This window comes from Fukomys damarensis, unplaced genomic scaffold (genome assembly GCF_012274545.1).
Source record: "Fukomys damarensis isolate Sample0158 unplaced genomic scaffold, DMR_v1.0_HiC HiC_scaffold_17, whole genome shotgun sequence".
Classification (NCBI taxonomy): Eukaryota; Metazoa; Chordata; class Mammalia; order Rodentia; family Bathyergidae; genus Fukomys; species Fukomys damarensis.
In genome coordinates this window covers 35,178,559-35,193,816 of record NW_022900929.1, presented here as the reverse complement: position 1 = coordinate 35,193,816, position 15,258 = coordinate 35,178,559, and the positions used below count along the sequence as shown (strand labels likewise).

Genomic DNA, 15,258 nt, shown 5'->3' with positions numbered 1-15,258 from the left:
TGAGACAGGGTCTCACTATGTAGTTGAGACTGACCTGGAACTCACTATGTAACCCAGGCTGGTCTCGAACTCACAGCGATCCTCCTGCCTCAGCCTCCTGAGTGCTGGGATTACAGGCATGCACCACCACACCCAGCTTGAACTTACATCTTAAACAGTGATGACTAACACAATTTCCTTCAAAAATTTTCTTTAAAGGGCAGTTCAGCATCTTTAAATTAACAAAGTGCAATGTAATTCTAGCAAAGGTAACTGTTTTCTTTATACAGAAATATCAATAGAAATAGGAACAGAACACCATCTCTTTAGTACCCCTGACAAACATTTAAAAATAAAAATTTCATTACTGCATCAAAAATATATTTTAACAGTCTTTACAGCTCATGTTAAAAATTTGGTTTGCAGCCATTTATATTAAGACTTTAAGTATGGAAAGTCAAACATACAGAGAAGTCCACAGCGTGATCTACTGGAAATCCGGAAGTTCATTAGTGCAAATCAATTAGTGCAATGTTAGACCTTTTATCTTTGGATCTGCATTCTTGACCACTTCATGTGCTCTACTGGTTTTTCAGTAAGACAGATTGGTGATCTAACCATATGGGGGACGGTAATACAAAAGGAAGTCAGAATAGCAACTATGGCCTGCTGCAGGACTACAATTGCTATAATTCCAGTAACAAATCTCTTAGAGGCTTCTTTGTTCAGTACATACCTGTTTTCCTACTCATATAGGTCTATTTTACACAGGATTTAAATCTCAAGTAAATTAGTCCCTCAGGATCATAGTTTGAGAGAAGTCATCTCAAGTTGTCCAATAGGACATATACATCATTACCAGGGTCCATGAAGGAATCAACAAATTCTAAATAATGGTTGTGTACAAACTCAAGACTTCAGCTATTTTTTAGGAGGGCAGGGCTCCCTTCACAAACTATAGAAGTTTTTATAACACTATTACACTGCTGAGCCCACATAACTTTTGACATGTTTCGCTTTTTTTGTGGGGGGTAGTGGCTGAGGTCCCTGTTACCACTCAAAGAAGAACTTTAGCCTTCTGGTAGGTTTTCAACCTGTGTTTTCATCATGGCTGGCATCTCAATGATGTCCATCGACTTTTCTACATATGTACATCCATCATCATGCAAATACCTTCTGTGAGGAGCATTATGAAGATTACTGGGCTAAGTGTCATTCTGTTTTCCAATAATGAATATAAATAGCTAGAACTATTACCCCCCAAATCCTACTGTTAATGCACAAAGGGAATAAAACACAACAACCAACAAACAAAAAATCCAAAAAAAACCCAACCACACAAAAACAGCAGCCAGGTTTTTATTATTGTTTTCTAAAAGCAGATTTCTGACATAGCAGTAACTCCTCTTGCCCCTTCTAGGGTTTGAGAGAAGAAACAACAGGTCAACCAATTTCTGCTAATCTTAGCCAACTACAGAACAGTCTGGGATGCTAGCTAGGATGCCCCTGCCACTCAGACCATGCCTGGACAAGCAGCTGAGGTAGCAACAGCAGCTGACCTAAAGACATCTGAAGTATCTACTAACATCTAGAAAACAGGAACTGTATGCCCCTATCAGGGATCTCTGTCAATCATCCTCATTTGAGTACTCTCAAGTGGCAGAAATCAGTTTCTTATTGCATTCTAGGAATGTAAATATAGATAATTAGAGAATGTTCATCTCTTTTACAACACAGTTATTACTCCAAAAGGAACAGAATAGTCATCAGAGGGAGTCTTCTTAACAAAATGTTATCCAGATCTAGGGATTTAGCTCAGTGCACAGTGCTTGCCTGGCAAGCATGAGGTCCTGGGTTTGAACCCCAGTTCCCACCCCCCAAAAAAGATATCCGGTTACCTTTCTGGAAAAAGTATGTCTACTATTTCCAGGTGGTCACTCCCAATTTAGAACACATTCATCTGTCTTACATGTGCTACGTTAAATTGGTATTCTTATTGGAAATCACTTTTTCAAGATAATTTATAGCTTTCTGATTCTAGATTTAAAAGAAAACACACAAACCAAAATATACCTTGCTAGTTCAACACACAGACTTTGCTTCAGAGGACTCCTACTACTCTTGGAATATTTTTCAAATATATACTTTTATAGATTATCTTCTCTCAGCATCAGTTCCTTCAAGTCTTCATTAGTACAAGAGGTTCTCAGTACCACACTATCCAATTTCCCCTTGACACAATGACATGAATCGTTAGACACAGAAAAATTTAATGTTCAGACAAAGAACATTAAATACCATTGTGTAAGATGCATGGAATGTAGGAATAAAAAAAGAAGGTTCATTATTTTAGTCTATTTTGGCCACAAAAAAAATTTTTTTAGAAAAAAGTAAACATAGAATGCCACCCTGTGGGGGATGTGACTCGTTTATAATGAATGCGGTCACAGCTTTTGATATTTTGAGTTGTCCCTAACTCGTGCTCTTGAACATCTCATTATCCTGTAAGCATTGGCAGCTGTGTGTGTCTAGTTGCCAGAACTTCAATGTGCACAGAGCGAAGTGAGGATTTTCCAAGAAGTCTCTTGGCACCATGCAAAAGTCTTGAGTGAAATAAGTATGCCAGGATGATGGCCTCCACAACTGCACACTTCTTGCCACACTGTAGCATAGGAAAAAACACATATGTTTTCCACTCTCCTATAGACTTACTCAATGAGGGGCCACGCTTTGCTCTCCACGTTTTGTTTAAAAAAACAAAAAGACTTCATTTAAATGAAAGGGTGTAGTGTTTATAAATCAATCATTACACTACATGGATTCTATTTTCACAGATATTTTAAGTATCCAAACAAAAAGGGAGAAAATAAAACACAGAAACACACAATAGCTTTCCAGAGCTTTCGACTAGGGGTGTTGACAGCTCTCACGATCTCAGGAAATGATGACAGATATAGATACTGTAGCTGAAAATTAACATTGAGAGGAAGAGTTTTTGAAAACTTCCTGTTTGAGGGATTCTTTATCAATAGCCAGAGCCAGTAAAGATTTTAAAGCACTTAACAGAATAAAACTTAAACACTTGCCTTTCTTTTGAAAACAACTCTTTATGTTAAGACCCTTGTATGTTTTAGATTACAAAATATGAAATGTCCCATGTTTCTTTGAGCTATTAGGCTCTCTAGAGTTGTATAAATGATCTCTCTTCTGAGATAAAAGGTAAATGACAGAATGTGAGTCTGGATATAAGGCTGATAAAATTGGCACTATTTCTCAAATGTTTGGTAGATTTCATTGAAGAAGCTATCTGCTTTCCTTGTGGAAAGATTTTAATTAAAAATTTAATTCATTTAAAAATATGACCAGATATTCTGTTTTCTTAAATAAGTTTTGATGAACTGTATTTTCTAAGAACTTATTTCATCTACTGTGCCATATTTTTCCTTACTGTAAGTTATATCATCTTTTTATTATTTGAACCAAAATATAACAAATATAGAAAAATAAACACAATGATGAATGTAACTGTACTGTATATCTAAAAAGTACCAATAAACTCAATGAAAAGAAAAATAAACATCACAATTTATAATTTTTTAAAAATGAAGCTTCTAACACATACTATACCTAAGTAAACCACCACAACAACAGTTCATTGACTCTGAGATAATAGAATTTACATTGGTAAATGTTTCTCCCAACCGTCATTTTTAGTGTGATATTGGGCATAGTTTAAAGTATGTTCTTCCCCAAAAGACATTATTGAATTACATATTTCTATAGTTCTTGGCTTTTGTCTTTATTCTTCTAAGATTTTTATTTTAATGAATTATTTTTTGGAGGGTTTTTTTGGTGTTTTTTTCGGGGGGAGTACCAGGGATCGAACTCAGGTCCTCGCGCTTGTGAGGCAGGCGGCAGACCACTGAGCTAAATTCCCAGCCCTTTTTTGGTTTTTTGAGACAGGGTCTTGCAATATAGTTCAGGCTGGCCTAGATCTCATTATGTAGCCCAGGCTGGCCTCGAACTCATGACGATCCTCCTGCCTCAGCATTCAAAGTGCTGGGATTACAGGTGTGTGTCACCAAATCTGGCTCAGGATTTAAAAAAAACATTATGAGCTCTAAACTCTTTATACTCTTCAATAGTGTACTTTGGTTCTTATGGTACTGAGGATTAAATCAGGACCTCTACCACCCTAAATTTTATTTTATAAAAGGATGGCCTCAAATTTGTGATCCTCTTACCTCAGCCTCTGCCACTCACTGCTCCATACCATTCTTCAATACTCTTTACCCCCTGCAAAGCAGTACAGAAGAACTCTGGCCAAAGAATCAAGAGTGTGGAGGAAGGAGTGTGAGAATGAATTTATGAATGTTATAAACACTATTCCTACCTGAAACTCTGAACAGTAAAGCAGCGTGGAACAAAAAGAAAATTAGGTGAAACACAGGGAGTTAGGCTGGTTTTTGTTCCACAAACAAGAGAACACAAAGGAGAAAAGCATTCACATCAAGAGATTTAAAATAAACTCTGTCCCAAACACCCTTAATTGCCAAGTGATCTGTGGCTAGTCTAGTTCTTAGGTCCTTGATGCTTATCTATCATCCTGAATTTAGTAATATGACAATGGTAGCGTAATGAAGTCTGTAACACAGAGTTCAAAGTTAGTATTAATTGCAGGGTGAGAACAAGGATTTCACTGGCACATTACAGGGGTGACAGGGAAAAGTTCAGACTGCAGATTCATTCACACCTATGGGGAGCAAGAGAAAAGGAAGAGGACTGAGACAGATTCCTCAGTATGGTTCCATAGCTTACCACAAACAAGATGATAGCACACAACTAAGTCAATACACGTTATCTATCTCCCCAGAGGAAAAAGTACTGAAGACTTCATTTGGATCTGATGAAGATAAGAAGCTATCTATATTTAGGAGTCAGAGTGCCAGAACAAAATCTATTATGCTTTGTAAAACAAATGAAGGAAGAAAGGTACAAAATAAGGATTTTCTACCTTCAGTCCAAGGACAAAACTGAATATGGAAATCTGGGTGTAGTGGTGCATACCTGCAGTCCCAGCATCCTCAGAGGCTGAGGCAGGAGGAATGCAAGTTCAAACCTAGCCTGGGGAACTCAGTGAGACCATCTCAAAATAAAAAGTTTTAAAATGAGGTGCTAGGAATATAGCTCAGGACAAAAGGTTCAATGCCCAGTACTGAGGGGAGGAAAAAAAAAAGGCTGACTATAAGAAAATTAATTCAAAGATAACTTGATAGCTTTAAACACATTTCATGAAAACATACCTTGGATTTTATAAAACAAGTAATTCATGACAACCCTTCCACCTTTGGCATTTCCCTGTCTCTTCTTGCAGGCCAGTGTGCCTGAGAATAAGGCAAATCTCACCTTCAACAGTGACCTGGAACATGGAACCTGAGTTCACAGGTGCTTCTGTTAAACCTTAAAACATAACTTATGTTCACCGTGCATATTAAAAACAAGACTATTGTAAGTGCAAGGACCAGAGTTCAATTCCCGGTACAAAAAAAACAAAACAAGACTATTCCACTTCCCAGTATTACAAAAGAAAGCAAAACAAGGAGAAACTGTATCATGTCTGCATTATGCTTATAAGTAATTAAAATGATAAAATCAGAATTGGGGTGCCAAATTAAATGAAAATTAAATTCACAATACAACATAGCTTCCAATGAAAAAATTTCTCACAACTAGTCATATAAAATTTCTTTTTATACTTTTTATGTAAAAGAGATAAAAACCAACGTGCTCTAAGAAACTTTCCTAATTAAGATACACTCAGTTGGGAAAGCAGTGCTCCCATAACTATTTTGTTCAAATTTGAATCATTTGACTCTTCCAAACTTGCTAAAACTTAATTAAACTATCTTTGAAAACCAGAGGTAGAAATATACATACTAAGTCAGAAATGGGATCTTGATTAATAACTACACATTAGAGTAACTCTGCACTGAGGTGAGTGTAATAATGAGAGGCTTCTACCCTTCCCTTTAACATCACAACATAAGACTTCCTAAAGGCTCAAAGTCAGTGTGATGAACTACATCCTCCTCTATAAGCCCCAATTCTTACGTTGATGCCCTAACCCCCAGTGCAATGGTATTTGGAGATGGGGCATTTGTGAGGCCACACTCATGATGGGACTGGTACCTGCAAAAGAGGCACCAGACAGCTTGCTTACCTCATCTCTCCCCCATGGGAGGAGTAAGCAAGAAGAAAGCCCTTACTAGCGTTTAAAACTGTGAGAAAATATGTCTCTATTGTTTAAGCTACCCAGTACAAGGTATTCTGTTTTTGGTTTTTGTTAGACAATCTTGCAGTGTAATTCAGGCTGGCCTTGAACTCATTATGCAGCTCAGGCTGGCCTCGGATTGGGGCAATCCTTCTGCCTCAGCCTCCAACGTGCTAGGATTACAGGTGTGCACCACTATGCCTGGTTCAGGTATTTTGTAATGGCAGTTCAAAGTGACTAAGATGGTTTCTTTCCTCACTTACTATTTAAAAACATGAAACAGAATCTTTTACATGGTGATACTCTTTTTCTAGTTCTTGGTTATTCTATTATCATCACATACTATATTTCTCAAACTTAAGTTGAAAAGGTCATAAAATCAATTTTTAGTTAAGTTCCAACTAACATTTTAAAAAATAAAATAGAAAAAAATCAAGGCATACTGATATGTGAGGGTAAGCACTGATTTATAAACAGTTTGGTTTTAAAATATATGTATGTAATATATATATATGTATGTATGTATGTATACGTGTATGTTTATATGTACCTTTTGGTATATATACACATATAACAGGTGGTGATGAATGTTCTGGGTGAGTAATGGCTGAATTTCAAAAGCCACAGGACAGGGCCTGGGATTTAGCTCAGTGGTTCTGCCACCTGCCTCTCAAGTACAAGGTCCTGAGTTCAATCCCTGGTACCAATAAATAAATAAATTAATTAATTAATTAATTAATTCTATCAACACCAAAATAATTCTTTAAAAACAAACAAACAAAAAAAGCCACAGTACAGATAGTGGGTTTTATCACATCTTCACCAATTGTTACACTTGAGCTTCAACAAATAATTGGGGCGGGTACTGGGGAGTTTGCAAGACAGGCAGCAGAACCACTGAGCTAAATCCAAAGCCCCCAACAAATGATTCTTTATTCAGAATCTAGTTCAACCTTTCAGACTAGAAATCACCAAGGATTACTCATATTCTGTATAGCTGAGAGTAGAGACTTCTTAGAAATGAGTCTTAAAGTAATTATCAGATCAATAAACTGGTCAAATATATTTTCTAGTTGGTATTTCAATATAAAATATATTGGAGATAAGAATGATGAAAGTGAAAGCCGAAAAACACCTCTACACATATATGATAAGCTTTCAGCAATGTGGCCCACTGGCTCAGTAAGTCAATGTACATTCTAAAATACACTACATACAGTAGCACATATCTACGCACAGCACAAAATAAAATCAAAGAAGAAACAGAAATGAACCTAACTTTCAATCAATTACAAATTCTTTCAGATTTTACCAACTTTCTATAAAATATCCTACCCACATTTGCATTTCTCGTGAAATTTTAACTGACATAAAGAATTTACTGTATTTTCAGAAAACACAGAATACAAGTAAGTAATGTGTATCTCTAACTGCTAAATAAGATGCAAGAGTCTATGTTAACAGAGCATGACAAATGCTTGGGAGAACAATTCTTTCTGTACCAAAACAGAACACACAAAACTTTATTACTTCAGTAACATAATTACTAAATTTAGGAGTTGAGGAGAGGAATCAGCCCACTGAAGGTTAAACTGATCTTCATCAGACATATCAGTAATCCCAGTAATTCCACAGAAATATTTCACCTTTCAGAAATCATGCTACCAACATAGACTATGTTACTCCAAACTTCTAACTCAAAAGTCCAAAAAAGTACATGGAACAATGCTTGAGAAACCAACTGAGAAAACAGAAGGAAATTATCTGGGCTTTTCAATGTACAGAGGCAAATACTTCATCTAGCCAAAGAATGTCCTGCAGTTCAGAGCACTTAACTATAAAAGAATCTATAAATCAAAATTCTAAACTTTAAATGTACTTCAAGGGCTAAAACATTCAAACTGATTATAACTTCTCAATACCTTCCAGGCATTGTTCATTTCATTCAAAATAACATAAAAAACCTTAGCCATACTGGAGGCCCCACATGATCTGGCCCTACACCTGTAACTTCATTTCCAGCCACTCTCTCTGTCACCTCATCTGCACTGGCCAAAAACTACCCTGAAAAAGTGGTCAACATTATTATTTTTCATGGAATTAAAAAAAAACAAAACACAACAACTAAAATTCAAAGAAATGACTAAAATCAAAAGGATCGACAATATCAGGTATAGGCAAGGATGCTGGAAAACAGCAAATTTCACACACTATTGGTAGTATAAATCTGTAAAACCAAGTGTTTGGCAGCAGCAACTAAATCAAAGCACATGTGCACTTGAAGGTACAGCAATTCCTCTCCTGGATATAAGCCCCAAACAAATTAGTGTTTAAGATTATCAAACAACATGCCCAAGAACGTGAATAAGTTTTATTAATAACAATCCCCAAACTAAACAACCTAAATATCCACTAACAATACAACAAATTAATAAACCACGACTTATACAGATAATAGAACAATTCATAGCAATAAAAAAGAATGCTCTATGTAACATGGAGTAATATCAACTAAAAGGACCCAGACACAAGTATACACTAGATAATCACATTTATAAAAGTTCAAACACAGGCAAGAATAATCTATGATAACAGGAAGAATCATGATCTCCTTTACTTGTTGGTCTCATCTGAACTAGAAGTGTTAAATGGGAAGAAGCATGAGGGAAACTTCTAGGTGCTGGAACAGCTCTATACCTTGATCTGGGTGGTTGTTACACAACATATACACATGTACAAATGACACATAAAAATATATACACGAAACACGCATTAATTTGTCAATACACTGCACCTACTCCTCTAGGAACTTTTGGCTGTCAGGCCAACATTTATTACTGTTACTGACTCCAACAAAAGGGAAAGGGGTATTAAGTGGGAAATTTATTTTCAAATAATCGCTTACCTTTAACAAAGGGCAACTGCAAAGGTTGGGAAAGGAAAGTGGAAAATTAACTCCAAGGAGGAAATCCTTGTTTCTCAGATATATCTGCTGGCTCTCCCCTTCTGGCTCTCCCCAGGAGCGCAGCTGATGGAGCCTGTAGGAGGCTTTCAGAGACAGGAAAAGAGCTAACCATCTGAAACAAACCACAGCAGACACGCTTATTCAGTGCTCCATGGAGGTCTGAGGGTTGTTCACAGCAGTGAGGAGCTCTCCAAAGGATGTCTCTTCTTGCACACCTTTTCTGTACATCTTACATGTTTTACACTTTTGTTCTACAAATTCTTTGACATGACTTGGTTTGTCACAACGAACATTAAAATCCTCTGTTAAAGCTCCTCTCAATAGTCAAGAATATTGACTTCTATCATAAAAACTCACACCCTAAAACATATTCATATTAAGTAGACTGAGGGCCAGGGATTTAGCTCAGCAGTTCAGTGGCCTGCCTTGCAAGCACAAGGACCCAAGTTCAATCCCCGGTACCAAAAAAACCCAAAAAAAACATATTAAGTAGACTGCAGTTCTGAGTGAGGTTCTTTTTTTTTTTTTTTTGGTGGTACCAGAGATTGAGCTCAGGACCTTGTGCTTGTAAAGCAGGCATGGCACCACTGAGCTAAATCCCCGACTGAGTAAGGTTCTTATTACATAAATACAAAGCCATAAGGTCAGTGAAAGCCATTATGCCAAAAAGTAAAAACAAAGAACTAAATTCCCAGAATACTACAGGCAGACTACACTGTGGTCACTACAAGTTAAATGAATCATGAGCCACCATTTGCCCTATAGAAGCAAGAACATGAAAAACTAACCAGAAATCAGAGAATTCAAGATTTGATGGGTGAAGGGAGGGCAGGGACAAAGGGAAAAAATGAGAACCAAGACCTGTCCTGTAAAGGTACAAGATCCCAATAATGAATGTACTGTACTGTATACCTAAAATGCACCAATAAACTCAATGAGAAGGAAAAAAAAAAAGATTTGGTAGCATAAGGGAAAATCCACAATATTCATCTCTTCCTCCCCTGGAACTGGGAATTGGACCCAGGGTCACTGCCCTGAGCTATAACCTAGCCCTTTTTAAAATTTTGAAACAAGGGCACATTAGGTCACACAGGGCTGGGTTTGAATTTGTAATCCTCCTGCTTCAGCCTCCCAGAGTGTTGGAATTACACACATGTGCCACCATATCCAGCTAATACTCTTCACTTAAGGTACAAAATGAAGTGTCATTGTAATTAAATGATCAAAGGAAAATTACAATTTTCTAATTTGAAAAGTTATTAAGAGAAAAAGAACAAGAAGCTCCAATCATGTGATATTAAATGTCTAATTGTATAGTATTCATCATTTGTCCTTGTTTATTCACATGAGCAATAAGCAAATAGAGATAAGCAAGCACCTCACCTGGCCAAAAGTCCCTGAAGCATAAGGTTTGCCATTTCTGCTGGAGATACATCAATAAAGCGAAGAAAAGAAAAACAGCTTTCTTCATTAATACCTGGAATATCAAAGAATAACATTCTACTGAATAGACAATTGAGAGATAATATCAACACTAAAGCCTACTGAACTGCTGAATTTTCACTTTAGCATCCAAAGATACTCTAAAGAGTCTGATCTAGATATAGCTTTACTATAATCACAAGGAATAGAAGCAGGCCTATGAAATAGCGCATATATGGACCAGACTGGACATGGTTACCTTTGGGGTTTTGGCTAATTGTCTTTTCTTTTTATCATTCCAGGAAAAAGAAAAGTACAGGTCAGAGAGAAAAGATTCTAAGCCTTGGCTTTAATATTTTGGACAATACTGAAAGATGAGCAGTTTCTTTTCCTACAGTAAGGAGGAAGGAAGGAAATCTCATTAATAAGAGTCCAGCATTAACTTTGTCAAGTTTCAAAGATAAGAAATTCTTAAGAGGCAAGTAGAAAATAAAGATAGGTCAATTACAACTATTTTCTACTGCTTCCTGTTACAGCCAAAAGTCACAGAGCCTCCAGATGAAGATGACCAATTTACTTAAATATCATTAAGACATTATAAATAAGAGCCTGACTCACAGACAAAGCTAAAAGCAGTTCCAAATCAGTCACTCAGAAAAACAAAGGGTATCTTGGTAAATCTTTAACATACTTTCCGTCCCAAAGATCCAACACATACCTTTTCTATGAAAGAGAGACTGCTGGATATAGTCTGGTGCAAATGGAGAAAGAACCCTTAACCACCTGTGAATTAAATAAATAAAATAAATCCAAACTCAAATATAAATATTGGGAAGTTAACTAAACTAGAGGTTCCAAACTATGGAAAATCATAGTTATGAAATTGTTTCTACATTTTAAGAAATTTCTTGTCATATCACCTGGTAAATCATGGCATAAAAGTCAGAAAGTACAAAGCACTTAAAATTTATGAAGGGCTAGGGATTCAGCTCAGTGGTTCCGGCGCCTGCTTTGCAAGCGCAAGGATCCAAATTCGATCCCCAGTACCAATAAATAAATAAATACATAAATAAAGTTTATGAACATAATAGAAGTTCAAATGTCTTACTTCAAATTATCACAACTGTAGCACTGTAAGTTATCAGATACTATATTAAACGAAGAGCACTTCAGCTCTGCCTCTTCCCTCTGATCATCTAGTTAAGTATTAACCTGGAGCTATCACAAAGATCCCAAAGTCAAACCCATTAAATGTTTCAATTTCAATTTCATTAGGTCATGTTGATGATTACTTCTGTAACAGTTTATATATAATTTCCCTACAAAAGGAGCTTTTCAAATTCATGGTTCTCAAATTTAGGTACACAGAAAACCCCTTGGGAAGCATATTAAAAAGCCCAGAAGCCAAGACCATCCTAACTTTGAAGGGTAAAATGAACCACCATCAATTTTCTGAATGAAGTAGTCCCTAGCATATTAGCTTAACAACAATGACTACACCTTTACTAAATCTGTTATTGCTGACTCCAAAAAGAAAGCAAATTTGATTAACTCTAAATCCAACCAGTTCACCAATATGTGTGTCACCACAACCAATTTCAGTATATGGAGTTATTCTAGTGCATTTTCTGTTCATGTGAGATGCAAAGTACGTACTTACATACAGGTACTCTTTCCTGAGTCAGAAAGCCAACTAGAAATGACAAGAGCTTTTAAGATCATCTGGTGCTCAAATTCATTTCACAAATATTTGTCCAATCATTTCTTAAGTATCTCATTGTGGGAAAATCACACATTCTTCATTAAATTTACCCATTAAGGCATAGGACCACAAATTACAAAACAAAAAGCAAAAGCAAAACAAAACAACAAAAAACACATCTCAGAGTAAAGAGATATTAATGTTTTCTCACCTGTCTCGTGAATGATTGAAGACCCTGATCTGTCCATGACGGTAGATAAACTTTGAAATCTCATATGGCTTTAGCGATATATGAAATGGAGACCAAGTTTCTTGTCGTTCAAATAACTCTGGGTGATTACACACCTAGGAGGAACAGAAATGGACAATACTGTCATGTGTACTCTATGAAATGAGGGAATCCCCAAACCTGAATGTTTATCTTTGTGAATGTTTCTTTTCACCTTTTTTAACAGTCTTTGTTTATTTGGCATCAAACCTTTTCCTTGAAGTAAAATAATGAAGACAACACCAGGGCAGGTGGGCTAAGATCTTACCTTCCTAAACTGCATGACTAGGTTCATGAGGCTGCTGGTGGTGTTCTGCGCTTGCTGAGTTGAGCCCATAGAAGACTGCAATAGATCCTCAATAGAAATTTTGTTCTTCAGTGCCTGATATAATAGCTTTTGTCGGCTGGTCAGCTGGCAGTACATTAGAATCTCAATCTAAAAAGCAGCAAGAATACTGATATTTGGAAAAATCATTTGTAAGAAAACATTATCAGTCTAAAGTTGAAAACACATACAAACCAGATTATGATTAAGAAAACAATACTTCCTTGAGCTCATTATCTCTATAAACCTGCACTTGGCCAGAAACAATATTTTTCCTTGACTTTCTTTCTTCTGAGCAATCTCTTCCATTGCCTATAGCACCAATTATCACTTTTCATAGTAACTTACAAAAATACACTCCCAAATATTCTAAAACATTCCCTGCTCCATCTTTTCTACTATGAAAGTATCACACAGATAGTCTGTAATTGTATATGTATCATATTAGGAAAAAGCAATTATATTTTACAAGGCAAGCACGGTGGTCAGCATCTGGGAGGCTGAGGCAGGATAGGGAATTTAAGCAAAGTCTAGGCTGTTTAATATTTAGTGAGGTCCTATCTCAAGGTGGAAAATAAAAATTCACCCCAGGGATGCAGGGATGGTTCAACAGATGCAAATCAATAAATATAACACACTATATTAATAGAACCAAGGACAAAAACCGTATGATCATCTCTTCTATTATGTATTCTTTTTGGGTTTTTTTTTTTTTTTTTGGTACTGGGGATCGAACTTGGGACCTTGCACTTGGAGGCAGGCAGCTGTACCACTGAGCTAAATCCCTAGCCCATGATCAGCTCAATAGATGCAGAAAAATAAAGGGCTGGAGATGGGGAATGTGGTTTGGTGTGAATGCCTTGCGTTCAATCCTTCATACCACACCCCCTCCAAAAACCCTATCTCCATGCCCCAAACAATTTACTAAACTTGTTAATAGCATTATAATTCATTACCTGCCCAAAAGCAAATTCCAGTGAACCGATTTCTTTCATACTTGATGTTCTACCATTGCCTAAATCCTTCAATTAAACCTGGAAATTTATTGCTAAGCATTCCCAATACCCTATGGCAGGCCTTCATCAGATGTAGTTTAGACTGCTATTTCTGGGTCTTCCTGCCTGTAGTCTGTCCTGATTCTACTATATTTCTCACAGAAATCTTATAAAGTAATTCAACTGCTGAAAAACCTACAATGTGCAAGACAACTATCAAGATTTTTTAAGAAAAAGGAATAAAATTAAGGCACAATTTTCTCTTTGAAGGTTTACATCCCCACAACAATCTCCCAAAGAGTCCCTAATGTGAATATGACCCAACCTTCTGGCAGGAATAGGGGGAAAACAACTGATATTACCAGGGATCCAGAAAGATGCTTCTTAGGTAGACAGGGCAATTGTAATAGGTAGAATCTAGGGAAGATGGGGAAATTCCCTAAGAATGCAAAGCCAGGAAAAAGAAGGAAGAATACAGGAAAAATTCACGGGAATTAATAGTATATTACAAAACCTGGAGAGGATTCAAAAAAGGTTACTTATGAACCAAAATCACTGACTTCGTATTAGGAAAAAAAAATTATAACCCAAAGCATATTAAACTTTTTTTCTTTTTGGTTTTTGGAGACATGGTCTTCCTATGTAGTTCAGCAGCAGATTTCTGCTCCTATCTTCATGTTAAAGAGTTATCTGTGCCAGAGTCCTCACTGTATCCTGCTTCTCTCTTGGGTGAATCCCCAGTACAGTACTGGGAAAGAAAAAAAAATAATTATAAATGAAATCAAAGAATCTGGGATCTGTGGCAGAATAACCCAGAGAGTTAGGAATGGCCATGAGCTTATCACAGTTGAAGGTGTACAATGGACAAGGGGATTCATTTTACTATTCTTTCTACTATTGTAATGTTTTAGTTTTTCCATTAGTAAAATATATTAAATAAAAGGAAGGGGAAAATGCTTCTTCATTATTTAACTCATTTTAAGTCCTCTTTAATTCACTCACAATTAAATGTTATCTGTCAAACTAATCACACTTCAACTAAATATATCAAGGAATACCCTATCTTAATCCTAAATTGGTGCTTTCGAGGTCATCTTTTCTTACCTTGTCAGACAATTCATTTTCTACATCTTTCTTGATTCTCCTCAGCATAAATGGCTTCAAGATCATGTGTAAACGAGAGAGTTGATCTGAAATAACAGGAGGCCAACCAAACAATACATTATACTGACTTAATACACATATCAAATATCATGTTCATTTCTCCTGAATTTTATTTTTTGAGACAGTGTCTTACACTCAGGCAGGTCTTGAACAAACTATGTAGTCCA

The 15,258-nt window shown here is 36.4% G+C and overlaps 1 protein-coding gene across 1 annotated transcript in view; it reads right to left on the bottom strand.

Moving 5' to 3' along the window:
- The window catches only part of Ino80 (INO80 complex ATPase subunit), a 122,475-nt gene that overhangs the window by 44,650 nt on the left and 62,567 nt on the right, over positions 1-15,258 (bottom strand). Inside the window, exons 19-24 of the mRNA XM_010624714.2 lie at positions 15,032-15,117; positions 12,876-13,043; positions 12,551-12,684; positions 11,356-11,420; positions 10,599-10,692; positions 9,156-9,327 (exon numbers count right to left, since the gene is read on the bottom strand). Coding sequence (XP_010623016.1) covers positions 9,156-9,327; positions 10,599-10,692; positions 11,356-11,420; positions 12,551-12,684; positions 12,876-13,043; positions 15,032-15,117 — 719 coding nt within the window. The remainder of the gene's footprint in view (positions 1-9,155; positions 9,328-10,598; positions 10,693-11,355; positions 11,421-12,550; positions 12,685-12,875; positions 13,044-15,031; positions 15,118-15,258) is intronic.